The sequence below is a fragment of the Candoia aspera genome, chromosome 6 (assembly GCF_035149785.1).
Source record: "Candoia aspera isolate rCanAsp1 chromosome 6, rCanAsp1.hap2, whole genome shotgun sequence".
In the NCBI taxonomy this organism is placed as follows: Eukaryota; Metazoa; Chordata; class Lepidosauria; order Squamata; family Boidae; genus Candoia; species Candoia aspera.
In genome coordinates, this window is record NC_086158.1 from 43,935,355 (window position 1) to 43,952,705 (window position 17,351).

The window sequence follows — 17,351 nt, forward strand, 5'->3', positions numbered from 1 at the left end:
ATCTCGAATACATTACATGGGAATGTTGTTCAGTGAAAGACAGAAAAAAGCTTTGCTACATGCATATATATCAGGTTCATTCTGAGCTCCTTTCAATACTGAGCAAAATGTGAGCTGTTGGTATTTGAAACTTGCAAAGTTAATATGTGGACAATAGCTCTGTATATCTGCATTCAACCACCTAGGTCTCATGTTTCTTTTCCTCTCAAGAGTACAAAGCTTGCCCTTAACTGTTTGCTGATGTTAATTTGGCATTTATGCCATTTCTGTACCTATTCTCCTCAGGGATCAGATTCTGCCAAACGCTTGCCTACACTAGGGGGGCAATTCAAACAGTCTCTGGAGCAGTTGATGAAAATCTTGAGTAGCTGTCAGCCTTATTTTATCCGCTGCCTCAAACCCAATGACCAAAAGAAACCTATGGTAAACTTTCATTATACTCTTCATATGTCATGTCCTGTGGTTTCTGGGGGGAAAACTAATTAATTTTGTAGGACTTTTGTAATTGATTAATAATGTACTTCTTAGATTTTTAACTATTTCCAGAAGAGGTAGCCATGTTAGTCTGTGCACCAAAAACAACCAGAAGGTGTCTCGTGACAACTTCTTTTAGCTTAGTGTTTTTCAAACTTGGCAACTTTAAGATGAATGCCCCAGCCAGCCCGCTGGTGAGGTAATTCCAGGAGCTGAAGTCCACACATCTTAAAATTGCCAAGTTTGAAAAACACTGTTTTAGCCTAACTGTTAGTAGAATATATTCCATTTTTTAATTTTCCTCATATAAAGGATATTACCACATGAAAACATGTATAATAAAAATTTCAAATTGAAATAAGTAAAATTTTAGTAAGTTTATTCTGAACTTGGAGCTTTCTTGATTAGTTTAAGTCAGATATCATAGCATCTTCAAGATGTACCATGTCTATAAGAAAAGTAATGCTGAAAACCTCCTTCTCTTGTTTTCACAGGACTATTCATACCTTGCAAATTGTAAATTATTTTCAAGGGAGCAGACAATCTTTTTAGAAATTTCCAGGCAGAGGGAAAAATTGACTTTATTTTATTGTACTTTACTTTAGATGAGCACATGTAGAGCTACACTAAGTATTCCTCATAAGTGGCAGTATCTAGCTGAGCTTGGTTGATCTCAAAAAGCTAAGCAGGGTAAGACTTGGTTAGTAGTCAGAGGGGAGACTACCAATAGCAGGGCTATAGGCCAGACTTGGGTGTGGAAAAATGGCAGGAACAAACCATTACCATATTGTTGCCAAGAAAACAACATGGATGAGTTGATGAAATCATCAGAAGTCAAATTTGATGCAAAGGTCTTTGTTTCGGAGTTATGCTTCATCCTCAATTCGCTCAGGTTCACCTGTATATAGACATACCTGAAAATATGATTAAATACCGCCCCCCAACAATATTTTTCATTAAATCAGCTCTGCGTTTCATCAGTTAAAGAGAAATATGCTTTTGTAATGTTGTAATGTTCATGCCCAGGATGCTTCTGTGGTACATTTTGTGTTGCTTTTACTTTCAGCAATTTGACAGAGAACTCTGTATCCGACAGCTGCGCTACTCTGGCATGATGGAAACCATCCGGATTAGAAAAGCTGGCTATCCAATTCGCTATAGGTTTGCAGATTTCCTTCACAGATACAAAGTCCTACAGCCAGTGTCAGCTGGAGAACAGGTATCCTCTTGTATACTACAAAGATTGGTTATTGTTTTAAATTTTTATTCTGATAATAAAGCATGTTGATCTGTTCTAAAATCTGTTCTTACAACATTTATTACAAGTGCAGCATCAGTATCTGTATTAAATTCTATAAATATTCTTAGTTATCCTTTAGTACCTAGCAATTTATTTCTTTTATTTTTGTTGAACACTAGTTATCAAACATTACGAAGTAACTGAATAACCTAAGTCTGTAATACATAGGAAAAAATAGTAATTGCTAACATTGGAAAACCTTAGATAATCTAACAACTAAGATGTGAATTAACAAGGCTTCTTCAGTCAGCATGTTAGAAAAGATTGCAGATAAAGTTAAAATAATGAAACATCAGAGGCAGGAACCACAATTCTACCAAATTAGGAAAGGTGTTACTGTAACTAGTAATTTATTATGTGTTGTAATAGCATTTCTCACGTTATGGGATATTTCTTGCAAACAGAGAAGAAAAAATCTATAAAAAGGCACTTCCTAAGCATGCCAGGGTTTGAAATGGCAATTGTATAATTATATTTCTCATGCAACCTTCGTATTTTTAGCCTAAATTGTGATCATTGCCTTCCATTCCAGCTGAAAAATGATGTTCGCCAGTGTTGCATTTGCATCTGTAGGAGAGTAATGGGAAAAGATGATGAGTGGAAAGTTGGCAAAACCAAAGTCTTTCTGAAAGTAAGTTACACGGGCAGATGCCTTTCATGACTAACTACGCAGACCTACGTCTGTATCCTAAGAAGCAAATCCAATTGGATTCAGTGGGGTTTATATCTAGGTATGTCCAATTACATGCAGACTGGCAGTATAATCTTAAACATTTTTACTCAATGAATTCAGAGAATATAATTCAGGGTAAATATTAGATCCAGGAGCCCCATTCAGTTCTGTGTGATAAACCAAGGGCCACAATCAAAAGTTAGAGTATCCAAGGAGAAAATGGGGATAGGTGGAGTCAGAACAAAAAATGCAGGGTAAAAAATTAACATTGAATACATAAAATAAATATTCTGTCTCTGGTCAACTAAATGCTCCTTAGATGTCCAAGAAAGGATGTGGAAATCATAGGAGATATGATTTAGATATACTTTTACCCCATATCTCTTAATTTGTTTCTTAAATATAAGCCAGCCTGCTCACTTGAGGGAATGATATTAAAGGCAAAACTGAAATACTTTGGCCACAAAATGAGAAGACAGGACACCCTGGAGAAGATGATGATGCTAGGGAGAGTGGAAGGCAAAAGGAAGAGGGGCCGACCAAGGGCAAGATGGATGGATGATATTCTAGAGGTCACAGACTCGTCCCTGGGGGAGCTGGGGGTATTGACGACCGACAGGAAGCTCTGGTGTGGGCTGGTCCATGAAGTCACAAAGAGTCGGAAGTGGCTGAATAAATAAACAACAAAAAAACAACTGCTCATTACCAATAATATGTATTTTTGAACATCTGAATACTTGAATGGTAAAATATTCCGATGTACATATATGCTCATTACTTTATTCCCTTCTGGGTAAGCAGTGGTATGTGGAGCACAGAAGAGGAGTAAGACATAAATCCTCCCTTTTTGAGGGTCTCCTCAACCCTTTCCAAACATTTTTTTAATTTTATTTTTATCCTGCCTTTATTATTTTTATAAATAACTCAAGGCAGTGAATACCTAATACTTCTTCCTCCTATTTTCCCCACAACAACAACCCTGTGAGGTGAGTTGGGCTGAGAGAAAGTGACTGGCCCAAGGTCACCCAGGCGGCTTTCATACCTAAGGCAGGACTAGAACTCTCAGTCTCCTGGTTTCTAGCCCGTTGCCTTAACCACTAGACCAAACTGGCTCTCAGTCTTTCTTTTCTCCCCATTTATTCCTCCTTCAAGTATTTGCTTTGCAGTTTGATCCTGATTCATTCTTTCTATATGATCAGACCCAGTAGTGTGCTGGAACTGGCTCATATGGGCTCATGAAAGCCGATAGTTTTGTGGGCTAGTCAATAGCAGAGCTGAGCCACTATGCCTGGCATGCCAACTGGCTGTTCTGCAGCTAGTGGCATGGCAGCAGCAGTGGAGCCAACAGAGCTGGTTCTTAAACATTTACCAGCATACCACTTTTTTTTTTTTTAGTATGGCATAGCAGTTCGGTGTTCATGCTGCTTTTCTTGCTGGGAAATCCTTGTGAGGTCCAGCAGCCAGATGTGTAGACTATTTAGCTATGACAAGTCACGTTGCCCGTTGTGCACCATGAGGAGGCTAGTCTACATTGCACCAAGTTGGGCTGAGAGAAAGTGACTGGCCCAAGGTCACCCATCTGGCTTTCATGCCTAAGGCAGGACTAGAACTCACAGACTCCTGGTTTCTAGCCCAGAAACTTAACCACTAGACCAAACTGGCTCTCAGCATACCACTGATCAAATCCCAGTGGGTTTAGTAAAAGATTGAATTGTTAAGAAGAACAGTTAAATCCAGCTACTGTTCTGTATGCAGAATCTTTTAATCTGTTTTGTTACAGCCTGTGCTCAAATAGGTGGGCATTTATTTGTTCCCATATCTTTGATAGGATTATCATGATACAGTCCTGGAAGTACAGCGAGACAAGGTACTCAGAGAAAAAGCCATTCTAATTCAGAAGGTGCTGAGGGGATTCAAAGACAGGTAAACGTGTTTAATGGTAGTGAGGAATGTGGATTATTGTTTATAGCTTAGATCAGGGTTTTTCAAACTGTTTTTTCTGTGGAATGCTTAGGGTCCTTGAGAACTTGATGGGGTTCTGTGACAGACTAAAAGCAAAAAAATAAAAATTCATTTCATAGAATCATAGAATCATAGAATCATAGGGTTGGAAGGGACCTTGGAGGTCTTCTAGTCCACTTGAATGAAGCCAGTTTTCTATCACTAGAGCTTTGCCTTTTGATCAGGGGTTCTGGAACTTTTTTTTTAAACCCAAGTTCTCCAGCCTGAAAAAGCTTGAAAACCCCTGTCTAGAATACAAAAAGGTCCTCAAAAAGCAAAACTGGGCAGGAGGGAGAGAAAGGATGATGGCCTAGGAGATTGCTGTGCAACCTGGCAAAACATTGTCCTTCTGTTCCAGAATGGGAAGGATGAAGGGAAAGAAAGAGAACCCATAACCAGTAGTGTCCACATTATTGCCCACCATAACGGAGCAACAGCAGATACCTAATTCCATCTAGGAGCATGCTTAGTCACTTTAACTCATTTAGGCACATGTACTTATTTCTCTCTAATTTCACAGTACATTGAGCATTAAAGCAATAGAGTTAAAGGAAAAACCATTTGGAGTAGGTCATGTCTATTTAAGATCATCTCTGTACACATCATAGAAAAGAGAGTTCACTTGTCATTATTTTCATAAAGAAAAAGAAATAACTTGGCCTTGCTACAATTAGGGTGCTTTCCTGATTTGTTTCTTGGGGTAGGTCAGTTCCTCCTCCAATACCTATTCCATTGAATGTGCTACTGAACACTCCTTTAACATCCTTTTCCTTTGTCGAATAACTTAGTTGTGTTTGTTGTTCTTTCTGTGTAAAGGAAACAGTTTCTGAAGCAGAGACACAGTGCTGTAGTTATACAGACAGCCTGGAGAGGTCACTGTGCCCGGAAAAATTTCAGGATGGTAAGAACTTGCCTTTCGCCCTGAGGTCCAGCAACAGAAGATGTTCTGCATCCACAGTTACGACAGATTCCTCTTTCTCCCATATAGATCATGTTGGGGTTTGAACGCCTGCAAGCCCTTTTCCGGAGCAAACAGCTTGTGAAAAAGTACGAAGAAGCCCGTGGCAATGTGATTAAGTTTCAAGCATTGTGTCGAGGTTACCTGATGCGCCAGAAAATTGCTGAACAGCTGAAAGCTGTGTGTGTGATACAGGCTTATGCTAGAGGAATGTTTGTTCGCAAGAGTTTGCACCGAATGAAGAAGGTAGGTATGATTGGAGGATGGAAATAGGTGTCACAGCAGCCAAGTCTTGTCCATAGGAATTCCACAGAGGAGTGATTTTGATAAGACAATAGAATAAAATAGCTATATTCCACCTAATGCCTCCAACCAGAGTGACTGCTTATAGCTTAATTATAGTTATAATTAAGGTGCATAGTCTGGGAAATCATGAGTAGGGCATGAGAACAGAATGGCTAAAAATTAGTATTAGAGCCAGCCCGTTTTCTGTATTAAATGCTTAAAAATAACAATGTCAAAATTACCCAAGATGATTTTCAATGTGGTAATCCACTAGTACAGAACCCTGACAGATGGCAACTTGGCCTCTATTTAAATATCTCCAGAGAAAGAAAGTTCACCCTTTCCTGAGGCAGTCTGTTTCGTTGGTGAACAGCTATTACCATTAGTATTTTGTCCTGATGTCCAACCAAAATCTATTCCCCTCCGGTTAAAACCTGACTGCTTCTTGTCCTGTCTCCTAGAACAACTCTGAAAAATTTTGCCCCAACTTATTTGTGACAATCCTTCAGATACTTGAAGATAACTATTTTATTTCCCTACAATCTTTTGTTCCCAGGATAAACATATTTAATACCACCAATTGTTCCTCATGAGTTTTTTTCTTTAAGGCTCTTCATTATCTTGTTTGCTCTCCTCTGGACATGCTCCAATTTGTGATGTCCAGAATGGGATGCAAAATTCTAAATGTGGTGTGCCCAATGCAGAATATAGAGGAACTTGTCTTCGCACTAAACTTATCTTGATACAGCCTAGAATTGCACTTTTTTAAGCTGCATCACTCTCTGTGGCTCATGCCCACTTTGTGAACCACCTAAACATCAGATCCTTTTTCTTAGATGGCCTAACCCTCTTATCATACCATTGATTTTTCCTATCAACATGTAGGATGTTATATTTGTCCTTGTTGAAATTCATCTTGCTGGTTTCTGCCCATTATTCCAGCTTGTCAAGATCCTCCTGAATCTTGTCCTCCTGACAGAATTGTCTTCTAATATGTTAGCTATTCTACCCACATCCCACCCCCATCTTTGTGCAGTCTTCGAATTTGATAGTCAGGTCTTCTAACCCCATGTGCAGGTCTTTTATAAGGATATTGAACAGCTAGAATGGAGCAGTGTGCCACTGAACACTTGATTCTGGTCTTGATATACTATTGACATGGGGACATATGATTGTTGAATCAGCTCTATATTCATCTAATGATAGCACAGACCAGCCCACATTTTGCCATGTCTTCTACTAAAATCTCATGTTGTTCAGATGTCTCATGCACCATTTCTAATTGTGCCATCCTTTCCTACCCCCTTTTCCATCATATTTCTTTCGAGAAAAGTTCCATTAAGGAGGATCAGGCAGAAATGTGGCTGAATGTGAATTTAGTGGTGGTGAGATTTTTTCTATGTAAACAGAAACATTAGGAATTCAGTCTAATCCTATCCATCTGGATCTGTTCCCTTTACTTTCTACTGAGTGGGCTCATTTCATTTGTAGATTATAGTCCTGTAGGTCCTGAGAATTCTTTGGTCAGAAATGGCTGGAAAAATGATATAGCTAATAAGCAAGGCACTGCCTGATCTGAGAAAGCTTATTTTAGCATGCTGCTTTTATTGCCAAAACTTTGAGAGCCAAGAACAACCATCTCCTCTTCTCTTGAAAATCCAAAGCTAGGTTACCAAAAAAAAAAAAAAAAGTGAGTTCTAAGAAGCAAACAGTTTTAAAAAGAACAGAAACTTCAGAAATATTTGAAAATCTCTGGAGTCCATTCCCACACCATTTAACCTTATGATTAAATAAATACACCAGGTCTAAGACTGCTTTTCAGTCTCTATTCTATAGTGCAACTCCTATGCAGATTAGATCTCCAGCCCAGCTTCTGGGTCAGGACATTGCTTACCTTGGCTTTGAGCCAGCCTGGAAGAGATGTGCTCATTCCTCCATGAAAGACAAGGACAAAATCTTAGCTCATTTCTGTTTGATTTTTGCAGGCTTCAGATGCCTCTACCCATTTATCTGTATCAACAGATCAGGTTTTCCTTTAACACTTTCACTGTCTGAATCTCTTGGAAGGGATTTCCTTTGTTTAATTAGATGAGGCATTTCACTGGGCCAGAATAAAAGGTACTGTAGCTTTGCTGTTATCATTTCAGTCAGAAAATTGGCAGGAATAAAACTATTATTAAAGTTTCCAGTGTATGATCATTGGATAGTAACTAATTTTGTTACCTTGTTTGTTCTGATGATGCAGGAGTAGCTATAATGAGCAATCTGTACGTATAAAGTCCTAACTCAATCCCTAGGTCCAGCTTAATGGATTCCTATCATTTATTTACAGGAACATATGGCAATTCCAGAATCAGAAGATTATGCCAAGAAAGTAAAGAACTCTGAAGAAAACAAACATGAAACACTGTATGATGTCATCAGTGACCAGGAAATGGTGGACAGAGTATTTGGTTTCTTGCCTTCCTTCATTGGGGGGCAAGAAGGTCAAGCTCCGTTGGGCTTTGAGGTAAGAAGATGTGGAGAAATAATTCAGCTGGTCATCCACTGTAATGGTATGTGGCAATGACGTCGGGAGACAGGAGGAAGAGTGACAGCCTAGACAATGGTCTGATAAACAAAATTTGAGTCCAAAGGAGGTGGGGTGGCAAACACGTCTCAGAAGGGACCCTCCCTAGTTTTCAGGAGAATAAAAGTGAGGGACAGGAGGGGACTTTCAGACTTGCAAGATTCTGTTAATGTAACCTTGCAATAAAGATAGAGCTAGTATTTCTGGTTGTGCTTCTTGTCTGGACTACCTCACAAGGCTAACATCCACAAAGGAAAAATAACAGATGAAGTGAGTTTGGGGAGCTAATGAGCCCATTTGAATTTTTCAAAATATATCATGTAACGCAAGTGGTTGCCATGCTGATTGTGATCAAAATAAAAATAATGAGTTACCAGAAAGCAAACTGATGAAGTTACTCCATGCTACTTCCTTTATCTACCACCTCAGCTTACAGTTGTCCTTCTTCTGGGCAGTGAGCACCTTCCAAGCAGAATAGTGGACTTCAGCCATTCACAATTTTTATTTTCTATGAATATATAAATGAAATGGGAGTCATGATGGACTTTGCCAATCAGAGAACCCCCATTTATCGGAAGCCAAATCTCTGAGGTTGCTCTAGCTTCCTAGGATCTTCTCTGCTACCTGAATTTACCTTTCTCCTTTTTTCTTGGAACATTTCTAAACAACAGCATTTTCTTTTCTAAGAATTGTATTTACTTATTCAATTTATATAACAGCCCATCTCACATATGTGACTCTGGCGGCTCACAAAAAAAGCATCAAAACAATAAACTACGAATGAAAACAACATACTGTACATACAAAAACATGTTAAAAACCATTATTAAAAAAACATATTTAAAACTTGAAACATAATCAGCAGCAGAGTACAATCCATTCATAACAATCAGAACAACAAGGTTCTGTGCTGGTCCTCTAGCTGTCCATTTTTTAAATTAATGATTTGGATCAAGAGGTGGAGGAATGGTCATCAGATTTGCAGATGACACAAAATTGGCTGGGATAGCTAATTCCTTAGAAGACAGAAATATGTGGAATTATTGTGATAGATGGAGGTGTTCTTGAGGCTGGTACTCTGCAGCATGGTGGCTTCCCTTTTAAAATATATGTATTATTAAAAGAAGCTAGCAAAAATAAAATAAAATCAGGTAGGACAGCATGACAGTGGAGGGATCCAATAGAGGTTTGTCTGGGCACTAGTGCTATACCGGTGACTCAGGATTTAGACCTAAGACCATTATATATTTTTTTCATGATGTTTGAAACCAATATGAATAGTAGGCATTTCCACCCAACCACTGGCCTCAGCCCTCAAATTCTTGTCAGCAGTTTCCACCACTGCACTAGTGTCCACACTGCTTCATTTTGTCCTCCCACAGAGCTAGAATGTCTTCTAGCTGGCTAGAGGGAAGGTGCAGAAACCAGCAGCAATCAGTATGCTGCTTTTGCCCTTTGCTTTGCCCTCACTGCATTTGACTGGAAGAAGAGGCTGAGAAGAATGGCAAGATGCCAAGTGCTTTTGCTACAGGATGGATAGGGGATAAGTCAGGAGATGGGATAAGTCGGGAGTTCCCACTGATGTGCAAAATTGCCTTCACAGAACTCAATTCCATGCTCATCTCAGATTGACACTATCCCTGAGTGGGTTTTTTTTAGTAATTATATTAAAGATTACAATTACAACAGTAAAAACTAGTATTATACAAACAAAACAAAGAAAGAAGAGAATAAAAAGAAAAGATACAGAGAAGATACAGAAAAGAAAAAAAGAAAAAATAGAGAAATAGAAAAGAAAGAAAAAATAAGAATATAGTAAAGAAAAAGAAAATAAATATATAAAGAAATGACTTGCTCCTTCATCACAACAAGTGTAAACAATTTTAGTAATTTATCACCCCCTCTTAAAATACAACAAATGATCTCTTCTTTCTATATCCCATCTCTTATCTATAAGCAAATCCATAAAGCCTCGTCCTTCCAGTCCTGGTGTCAGCAAAAGTCCATTAAGTGTTACCAGAGATAACAACACATCTATTTTAATCTTGATTGAATAAGCCAACTTTATATTCCTTCCTTTTAACAATCTTGATTTTTAATCCTATCAAATAATGTCGTAGGACTTGATTTCTTTTCATTTTTTCTTTGTTCCTTCTCACAAAATTCTTCAAAACTTTAACAAGCCTCTTTTGTAAATGCAGTATAGGAAAATTATCCAGGTCACTCTCTTGGTTTATTATTTGTATATCCCTTTTGATTATTAAGACATCAGCCAGTTTCTTCTGTATGTCCTGTATAACATCTTATTCCATGTCATTCTTGTAGCTTGTCATTTTTAAATCCACTTTCAGATCAGTCTCAATCTTGTCAGGTAAAATTTGTTCCTCTTCCATAACATCTTTTAAACACAGTCTATCCATAGAGGCAGACACTTGTAAAATTAACTTCTGGGTCCATTGTTCAAAAATATCCTTTAATATGTCCAATGTTAAATATTTTGCTTCATTCTGTAATTGTAAGTTGAGTTTGAGTGTTCTTCTCCTTTAATTATCATCTTTAGTTTCCCCTGGCTCCCTCTAGTGTCTAATTTATCTTATTTATCATAATCTTATCTGATTATGATTTTTTTTAGAAAAGAATTCAAAACAAAAGCATTTTCCCATAGGAAGGATTCTTTACACTTAATTCCAAAATATTATTTCAAATTTATCTGGACCCTTAGTCCATTTGTAACTTTTTAAAATCAAAGTTTTAATCACCCCTTTGTTGTTTATTCCAAACAAATTTTTTTTAAGTCCTTAAACTTGTAGTTAAAACTTCTTTCACTAAGGATTGAAAGAAACTCGCCCGGTGCTGTAAAACCTGTCTATGCGAAGGTTACTATTAGCTGAAAAGCAGTTAACAAGCAATTTTCAGAAGTGATTAGAAAAGGAAGTATGCAAACTTAGTGTACTTTCAAAGGTGTCCACCACGGTTTGAGCAAGATGGCTATTCCTTTGTTTCCCTGAGCTCTAAACCCACTGGAGACTATTGTCTTGCAGTCATCTTGCGAGAAACAGCTGTCTGGAGCACTTGCGGGCAGTCTCAAGTCCTCTCCTTGTCCAGAGAGGAATTATCGAAGAGCTGGTCTACTCACCAGTTCTTCATTCTGCCGTGGTCGTCGGCTCCACTTTTCATGGAGCCATGTTCAGTCCTCCATTTCTTCCCCAGAAAGCAATCTCTGAGTGTTGAAGAGGACACTATTTGAAGCTTTTCTGCCTGCAGCTTCAACACGTTCTTGTATCAAGACAGAGAACAGAGGTTAACAATGCTGGGGAAATAAAACCAAGCTGTTTTTCTACTTCTGTACCCTGCAGGACCTGGAGAAGAAAACACAGATACACAGGCTGAATGAGGTGGACCTGGATATGATCCCTATGACTGTGGAGCTGGATGAGGAGGCAGATGATTTGGCACAATACACCTTCCCCAAATTTGCAGCAACTTACTTCCAGGGATCTTCCACATATACACATATTAGACGTCCACTGCGCCACCCCTTGCTTTATCATGATGAAAAGGATGACATTTTGGTAATTTATTTACTTTTGTTTAATATATTTTTTAAAATCAAAACTCCCAGTTCCTTGAAGCAATTGTTAATAAATTGCCTTTGGAATAAGTTTGGAACAGCTTGTTTTCTTTCCCTGATAATCAGGCAGCCCATGATTAAAACACATGTTTTCCAGAGCCTTCAGAGACTGAAGAGTAAGTTGTTTTGAATTGGACTATGTTTTTCCTGCTAACTGAGAGAAAGGTGCTGCATAATGAATGTTATGCTATGAATGTTGATGCGATGATCTGGATGAGAATTGTATTTTGTTACGTTACTTTTTATTGTATTTGCATATTGCATATTCTATACATATTTTAAGGCACCAGGTTACAACCCAGGAGACTGTGAGTTCTAGTCTCTCTTTAGGCATCAGCCAGCTGGGTCAGTCACTCTCTCTCAGAAGCCCTAGGAAGAAAGAAATGGCAAACCACTTCTAAAAATCTTGCCAAAAAACTGGCATGGACTAGTCCAGGCAGTCACCAGGAGTTAACACTGACTCAAAGGCAAAAAAAAAAAAGTCTATTTATATTGCTATACTGTGGTATTGTAAGCTGCTTAGAGTTAGATAATTGAAGTGGTAATAAATAGTAAAATGAAAAATAAGACAGGAAAATGTAAAAACCTGGAGAACAGATCAAAAGCCTGTGTGGTCGAAGATTCTGTTCCCATAGTAGCCAGCCAAGATGCCTATCCTCTGAAGCATGAGATGAACTCAGTAGTACATTTCCTATTGTCTCTTTCTCTGTTCCTGCTCTCCTAATCACTTTTGAGAATCTTCTGCTCCTAATACTAGAGATAATATTAATCTAGATGTTTATTAGTAGAAGTTACCATAGCAATTGATGACCATGGCCTTATCTCCTATAAATTGGTCTTTCATAGTCATCTACAGTAAGTTGGTGAACATCAATAGCAGCAAATTTAAAAATTTAACTAAGTGCAGCCTTATTTCAATTTTAATTAATCTGTTATGTATAAAACAGGGAACATTTATCACTCCAAGCTCAGTGAAAAAGTTACCAGCAATATAAAGGTCAGAAACAAGGAAACCAACCTAACCTACCATGGCAAGGAGTTCCATGCAACTGACACAATGACCATGTACAAAATTGTCTGCCTTGAATCTCCATATTCTCATTTTGTCTAATTGCTGAAAGACATAGAATGACCTCAGACGAGGAACACAATTTGTCCTCAATGTTTTTAGGGATGTCATAGGCAAGAGCCAGCATAACGAACTTGGCACAGAAACAAATAAGCAGCCTTTGTGGCTATTGCAAGATGAGTATTCTGCGGAATTTTTCGTTATCTGTTGTTTTCAAGCACTTTTTAAGGACAAGTCTATGTAGAAAAGTGAAAGCTTAGTCCCTGATAGAAAACTCTGCTATAGTGTAAATCTTCTGCATAGTATATCTTATTACTCTGTCAACTGTCCAGAGAACTAAATACTAACAGCACCCTATTTGGTCCTTGAAGGCTTTAAAGTATTGTTAATTCTTTACTAAACAATCTAGTTAGAACAGCAGTCTATTTGTTGCATCAGTTAAGTGGTTTAAAATCTTTTTGTTCAGTCAGTCAATTTTGAAAACATTAACTATGTTGAACATGTTGTTGTTGTTAGCTGCTGTCGAGTCATTTACATAGCATGTAGAAATATTGTGGCATCATTTCACCATCTCTCTTGCAAATGGGAATATCCATTAAAAATGGCACATGCTAGGATATATGATTTGTTTGTTTATTGTAGTTTTATACCACCTAATTAAAAAATGACTCCTGGCAACTTACATCATAAAACATGATAAAGACCTGAAATCAAGATAAAAGGCAAATATGTAGTAAGACAATAAGTGCAATTTAGATTAGCCTTCTCCAATTTGCACACTCCAGATGTCTTATTATAATATTTTCAGATAAAAGTTGTGCCCATTTTTTCATGGCAAAATTCATACAGATGCAATTATCAATATTTAACTGTATTCACGTTTTATTTTGGGAAATACACATTAGGTATAGTAATTGTATTTAATGTGAACCACACACATTTTTCTCTTTCCTAAATTTTAGGCCTCAAAATAAGATAAACATTTAAATTATAATAAAAATTGATTCGATTGGACAAAATGGCAATATCAGCTACTGAATAAGTTGCCACTGTTACTTTTGCCACAATCATTTTTATTATTATAGCTCTGTACAGTAAACATAGAGGTGCACTGATTATCATAACTTTCAATAGGAATTAAGTACATTCATGTGCTGATGTGCAAAAACCAGGGAGGTTAATTTATGTCTAGTCAGCTAATATGTGTATGTTAATTAAATGCATCACAATGGCAAGAACAGTATCTCTACTATTCCGTTCTCACTAGGCATCTTTAGCTGTATGGACCATCATTTTGCAGTTCATGGGTGATTTACCAGAAAGAGCGCAGAATATCAGCAGCAACAGAAGTTCCAAGGTGACTCAAATTTATGAGAGCTTTGGCAAGAAGAGCCAGCCACAGCCTGTAAGCAGATACCATCCAGATATAGTAAGGAGAATATATTTTTCATTGGTATGATCTTATTAAAATAGAAAGATTACAACCCCCAATTATGCCTTGCTCCATGCCGATTTACCACTAATCGTTATTTGCCCACCAAAGTGTTATTTGCAATGACAGTTTCTGGGGATTGATTCTCAGAAGAATAAATTTATCTTGGTGCAGGAAGTCTCCCTCTCCCTTCCTGAAGTGATCCAGATTAGCGCTGCCTGATCCAGTTCAAAAGGAACATGTAGAGCCCAGAGACATTATTGGAAATTCAAATTATGCTTCATACGGCTACTTTGCTTTGCAGCATGTTAGCTTCGCATTATTTTTAATTAAAAAGATCTAACAGAATTATACACTCCATCCAGAATCAGGTGGGACAAGTAGCCTAATGAGCATCAGGAGAGGTGTCAAATGTCACTGACTATGTTGACACCTAGGATGTGGGCAAGTTCTGCAACATGTAGTTCACTGGTTCATAACATAGGCACCTGTGTGCAATTTGAGCCCTGCAGCCAACACATATTCGTAGCCTGTGAAGTGTTTGATAACCCCTGTCTTTTCAGAGCATTACCAAATATCTGGAGTGTCATCTTGGGTGCCATGTACAGACCAGAGACATGACTGATTTTAAAAATGTTTGCTCTGTCTTTCAGACTTAAATGTTAATTTATTTCAGCTAGAGCTTGCAGATTTGAATCAGTAGAGCTACTGGGGACAGGGTAGCCATCTGTAATTGTGCTATTGTTAATTGTAAGCTGTTCTGGTTTAGCAAGAAAATTGGGTCATACTTTATTGGGGCTCTGTTTAGTGAAAAGAAAGCACTACATTCCATTTGCATGATGGAGTGTATGATTCATAACACTGCCAGGAAGTTAGTCTAGAGTGTCTATAAGACACTAGAAAAGAGTCAGCATGATCCTCATCTTGCTCTCCTTAAGAGAACAACTTCTTCCTAAAGTGGAAGCAGACCCAGATCAGTGTTTTCTATATATCCTGTAATAGACTAGGAAACTGCTTAGTTTTGCTCCATATAATAAAATAAGATTAGAATGCTTTGCTGCCACAATTTCTTCTTAAATTCAGCCTTCTAAAAACCCTTCTCATCCAGTTTGGAATGTTTCTGACTTTTAAAATTTCCTTAGCTATGCTAGTTAATTTTCTAAAGCCTCACTGTACCCTGCTAGTATAGCAGTAATGAGTTAGAATATGAACATTTTTCTAAAATAACTGTCTATATGACAAATGTATTGAGTCTAATGAAGAATGTAACCTTTGTATTTGTCATACTATGGGATCAAGATAGTCATTAATTAAGTAATAGCCATTATTCAATCAATTACTTGTTGCAGCTTTTATGCCATTCCATTTCTGAAGACTCCCAAGTGGCTTAAAATAGCAACATAAAATTAAAATATAAAAAAATTAGTAACATAAGCAATAACATCTTGATGGGTAATTGATTATTGATTAAGTAACACCACAAACAGGAGCACAAGATCACTTTCAGAAATTATTTGCTACAAATAATGATAAAAAAACAGTGTTTGAGCCTTTAAAAAAGGCTTTCTTTGTATCACTCAGTGCTTATGAGTGATGACTCCTCTTTGTTTTAGCAGTTTCTACTGTCTTTTGCGAACCAAGCTAATGCTTTTTTTGTATATAAATTGTATAACTTAGGTAAACAGCAAGAAAGATATCAAATTCTCCAGGGTAATTTCTTCTGTGAAACTGAAGCGCAACTCCAAACTGACTGATGAGGTAGGTTGTGTATTTTCCTTCTCACAGTCCAGTAGCCATTACAGCCTCCTGGTGAAAATATCCTTTGTGTGGCTTATAGCAATGCAAAAATCTTCTTGGAGGGCAGAAGAGACATGCAGATGTTTTCCCCTCCTCTGTGTATCTCATATATAAAATGAACAATCTCAACAAAGTAGACTGCAGGTAAACAGGCAGACATCTCATGTCCAAAGGAACATGGGATGAATAGAGCATATGTCTTGCCTATAACAGGTCCCTTCCCACTCTGTTTTGAGATTAGGAAGATAGTGTGGTCCAAACATCTAGCGCACACCAGGCTGGAGGGCTGGGTTAGTTTTCCATTCTAGAATGGAAAATAATACTTAGCGAAAGAGGGTGAAAATGGTTTTCTGCTTAATTTAGATAAAAAGCCAGCTGATGAATGGAGAAGACATGTTTCAGAAGGAATGCTCTGAGTCTGAGAGACCTATGTCTAACCTTGAAAAAGTGCACTTTATTATTGGAAATGCTATCCTGCGTCCTGCCATCAGGTATTAAATTTATCAAATAACACCTTTATTTTGAATAGTGAATGTACAGATCCAGATTCCAGATGTGCGTGTGAAATGGGTATGAATAAAACTCAGTTTTCCTTCAGTTGTTGGCATTGTGTATGTGTATAATTTGTGGAACAATGCTATATAAAAAACTATTTAGTTGTATTGGATGGCTGATTTGGTTGGTGGCTATGGCACTTGTCCCTTATAAGTCTGGCAATAATACTCTGAAGCATTCTTCTACTGATGGCCTATGCCATTTTTTATTTTCTTTGCAAGGAGCTTGAAGCAAAAAAAATTTCACTCTTTTTGAGCTGAATTTTAAGATTTTTGCATATAAAGTATATTATACTGTTTATTTTTGCATCAGTTGCATTTTTTAAACAAAAGTCTTAAAATATTTTAGCTAAGCTTACATTCAAGTGAACAAGGATATGTGTGAGGTTTTAAGTTTCTTAAATTTCACCTGAGATCCCCCATTTTTTTGTTCAGTCAATCTCATAACAAGTGTGAAGTTTTACGAGTCACCTAGAGGATTCAGTGGCTTGATTTATTTTCCCTGCACGATAGTTGAAATAAACATTGTTACAGGTAAAACTGATGTGCAAGACATGAAATAACTCTGAAAACCAAAATGCATGGCAAGCAACAGAGAAGGAGGAGCA

General features: G+C 37.6%; 1 protein-coding gene across 2 annotated transcripts in view; it reads left to right on the forward strand.

Annotated features, from left to right (window-relative positions):
• MYO7B (myosin VIIB) overlaps positions 1-17,351 on the forward strand; it is an 85,288-nt gene that overhangs the window by 24,951 nt on the left and 42,986 nt on the right. The window contains exons 15-26 of one of the 2 annotated variants that reach the window (XM_063306921.1): positions 286-423; positions 1,541-1,693; positions 2,307-2,405; positions 4,276-4,370; positions 5,265-5,349; positions 5,437-5,656; positions 7,854-7,879; positions 8,063-8,200; positions 11,617-11,832; positions 14,228-14,365; positions 14,758-14,772; positions 16,553-16,680. In XM_063306921.1, the coding sequence (XP_063162991.1) occupies positions 286-423; positions 1,541-1,693; positions 2,307-2,405; positions 4,276-4,370; positions 5,265-5,349; positions 5,437-5,656; positions 7,854-7,879; positions 8,063-8,200; positions 11,617-11,832; positions 14,228-14,365; positions 14,758-14,772; positions 16,553-16,680 (1,451 nt within the window). Of the gene's footprint in view, positions 1-285; positions 424-1,540; positions 1,694-2,306; positions 2,406-4,275; positions 4,371-5,264; positions 5,350-5,436; positions 5,657-7,853; positions 7,880-8,062; positions 8,201-11,616; positions 11,833-14,227; positions 14,366-14,757; positions 14,773-16,081; positions 16,151-16,552; positions 16,681-17,351 lie in introns of those variants that run through there. The other variant, XM_063306920.1, reaches the window with a different exon arrangement.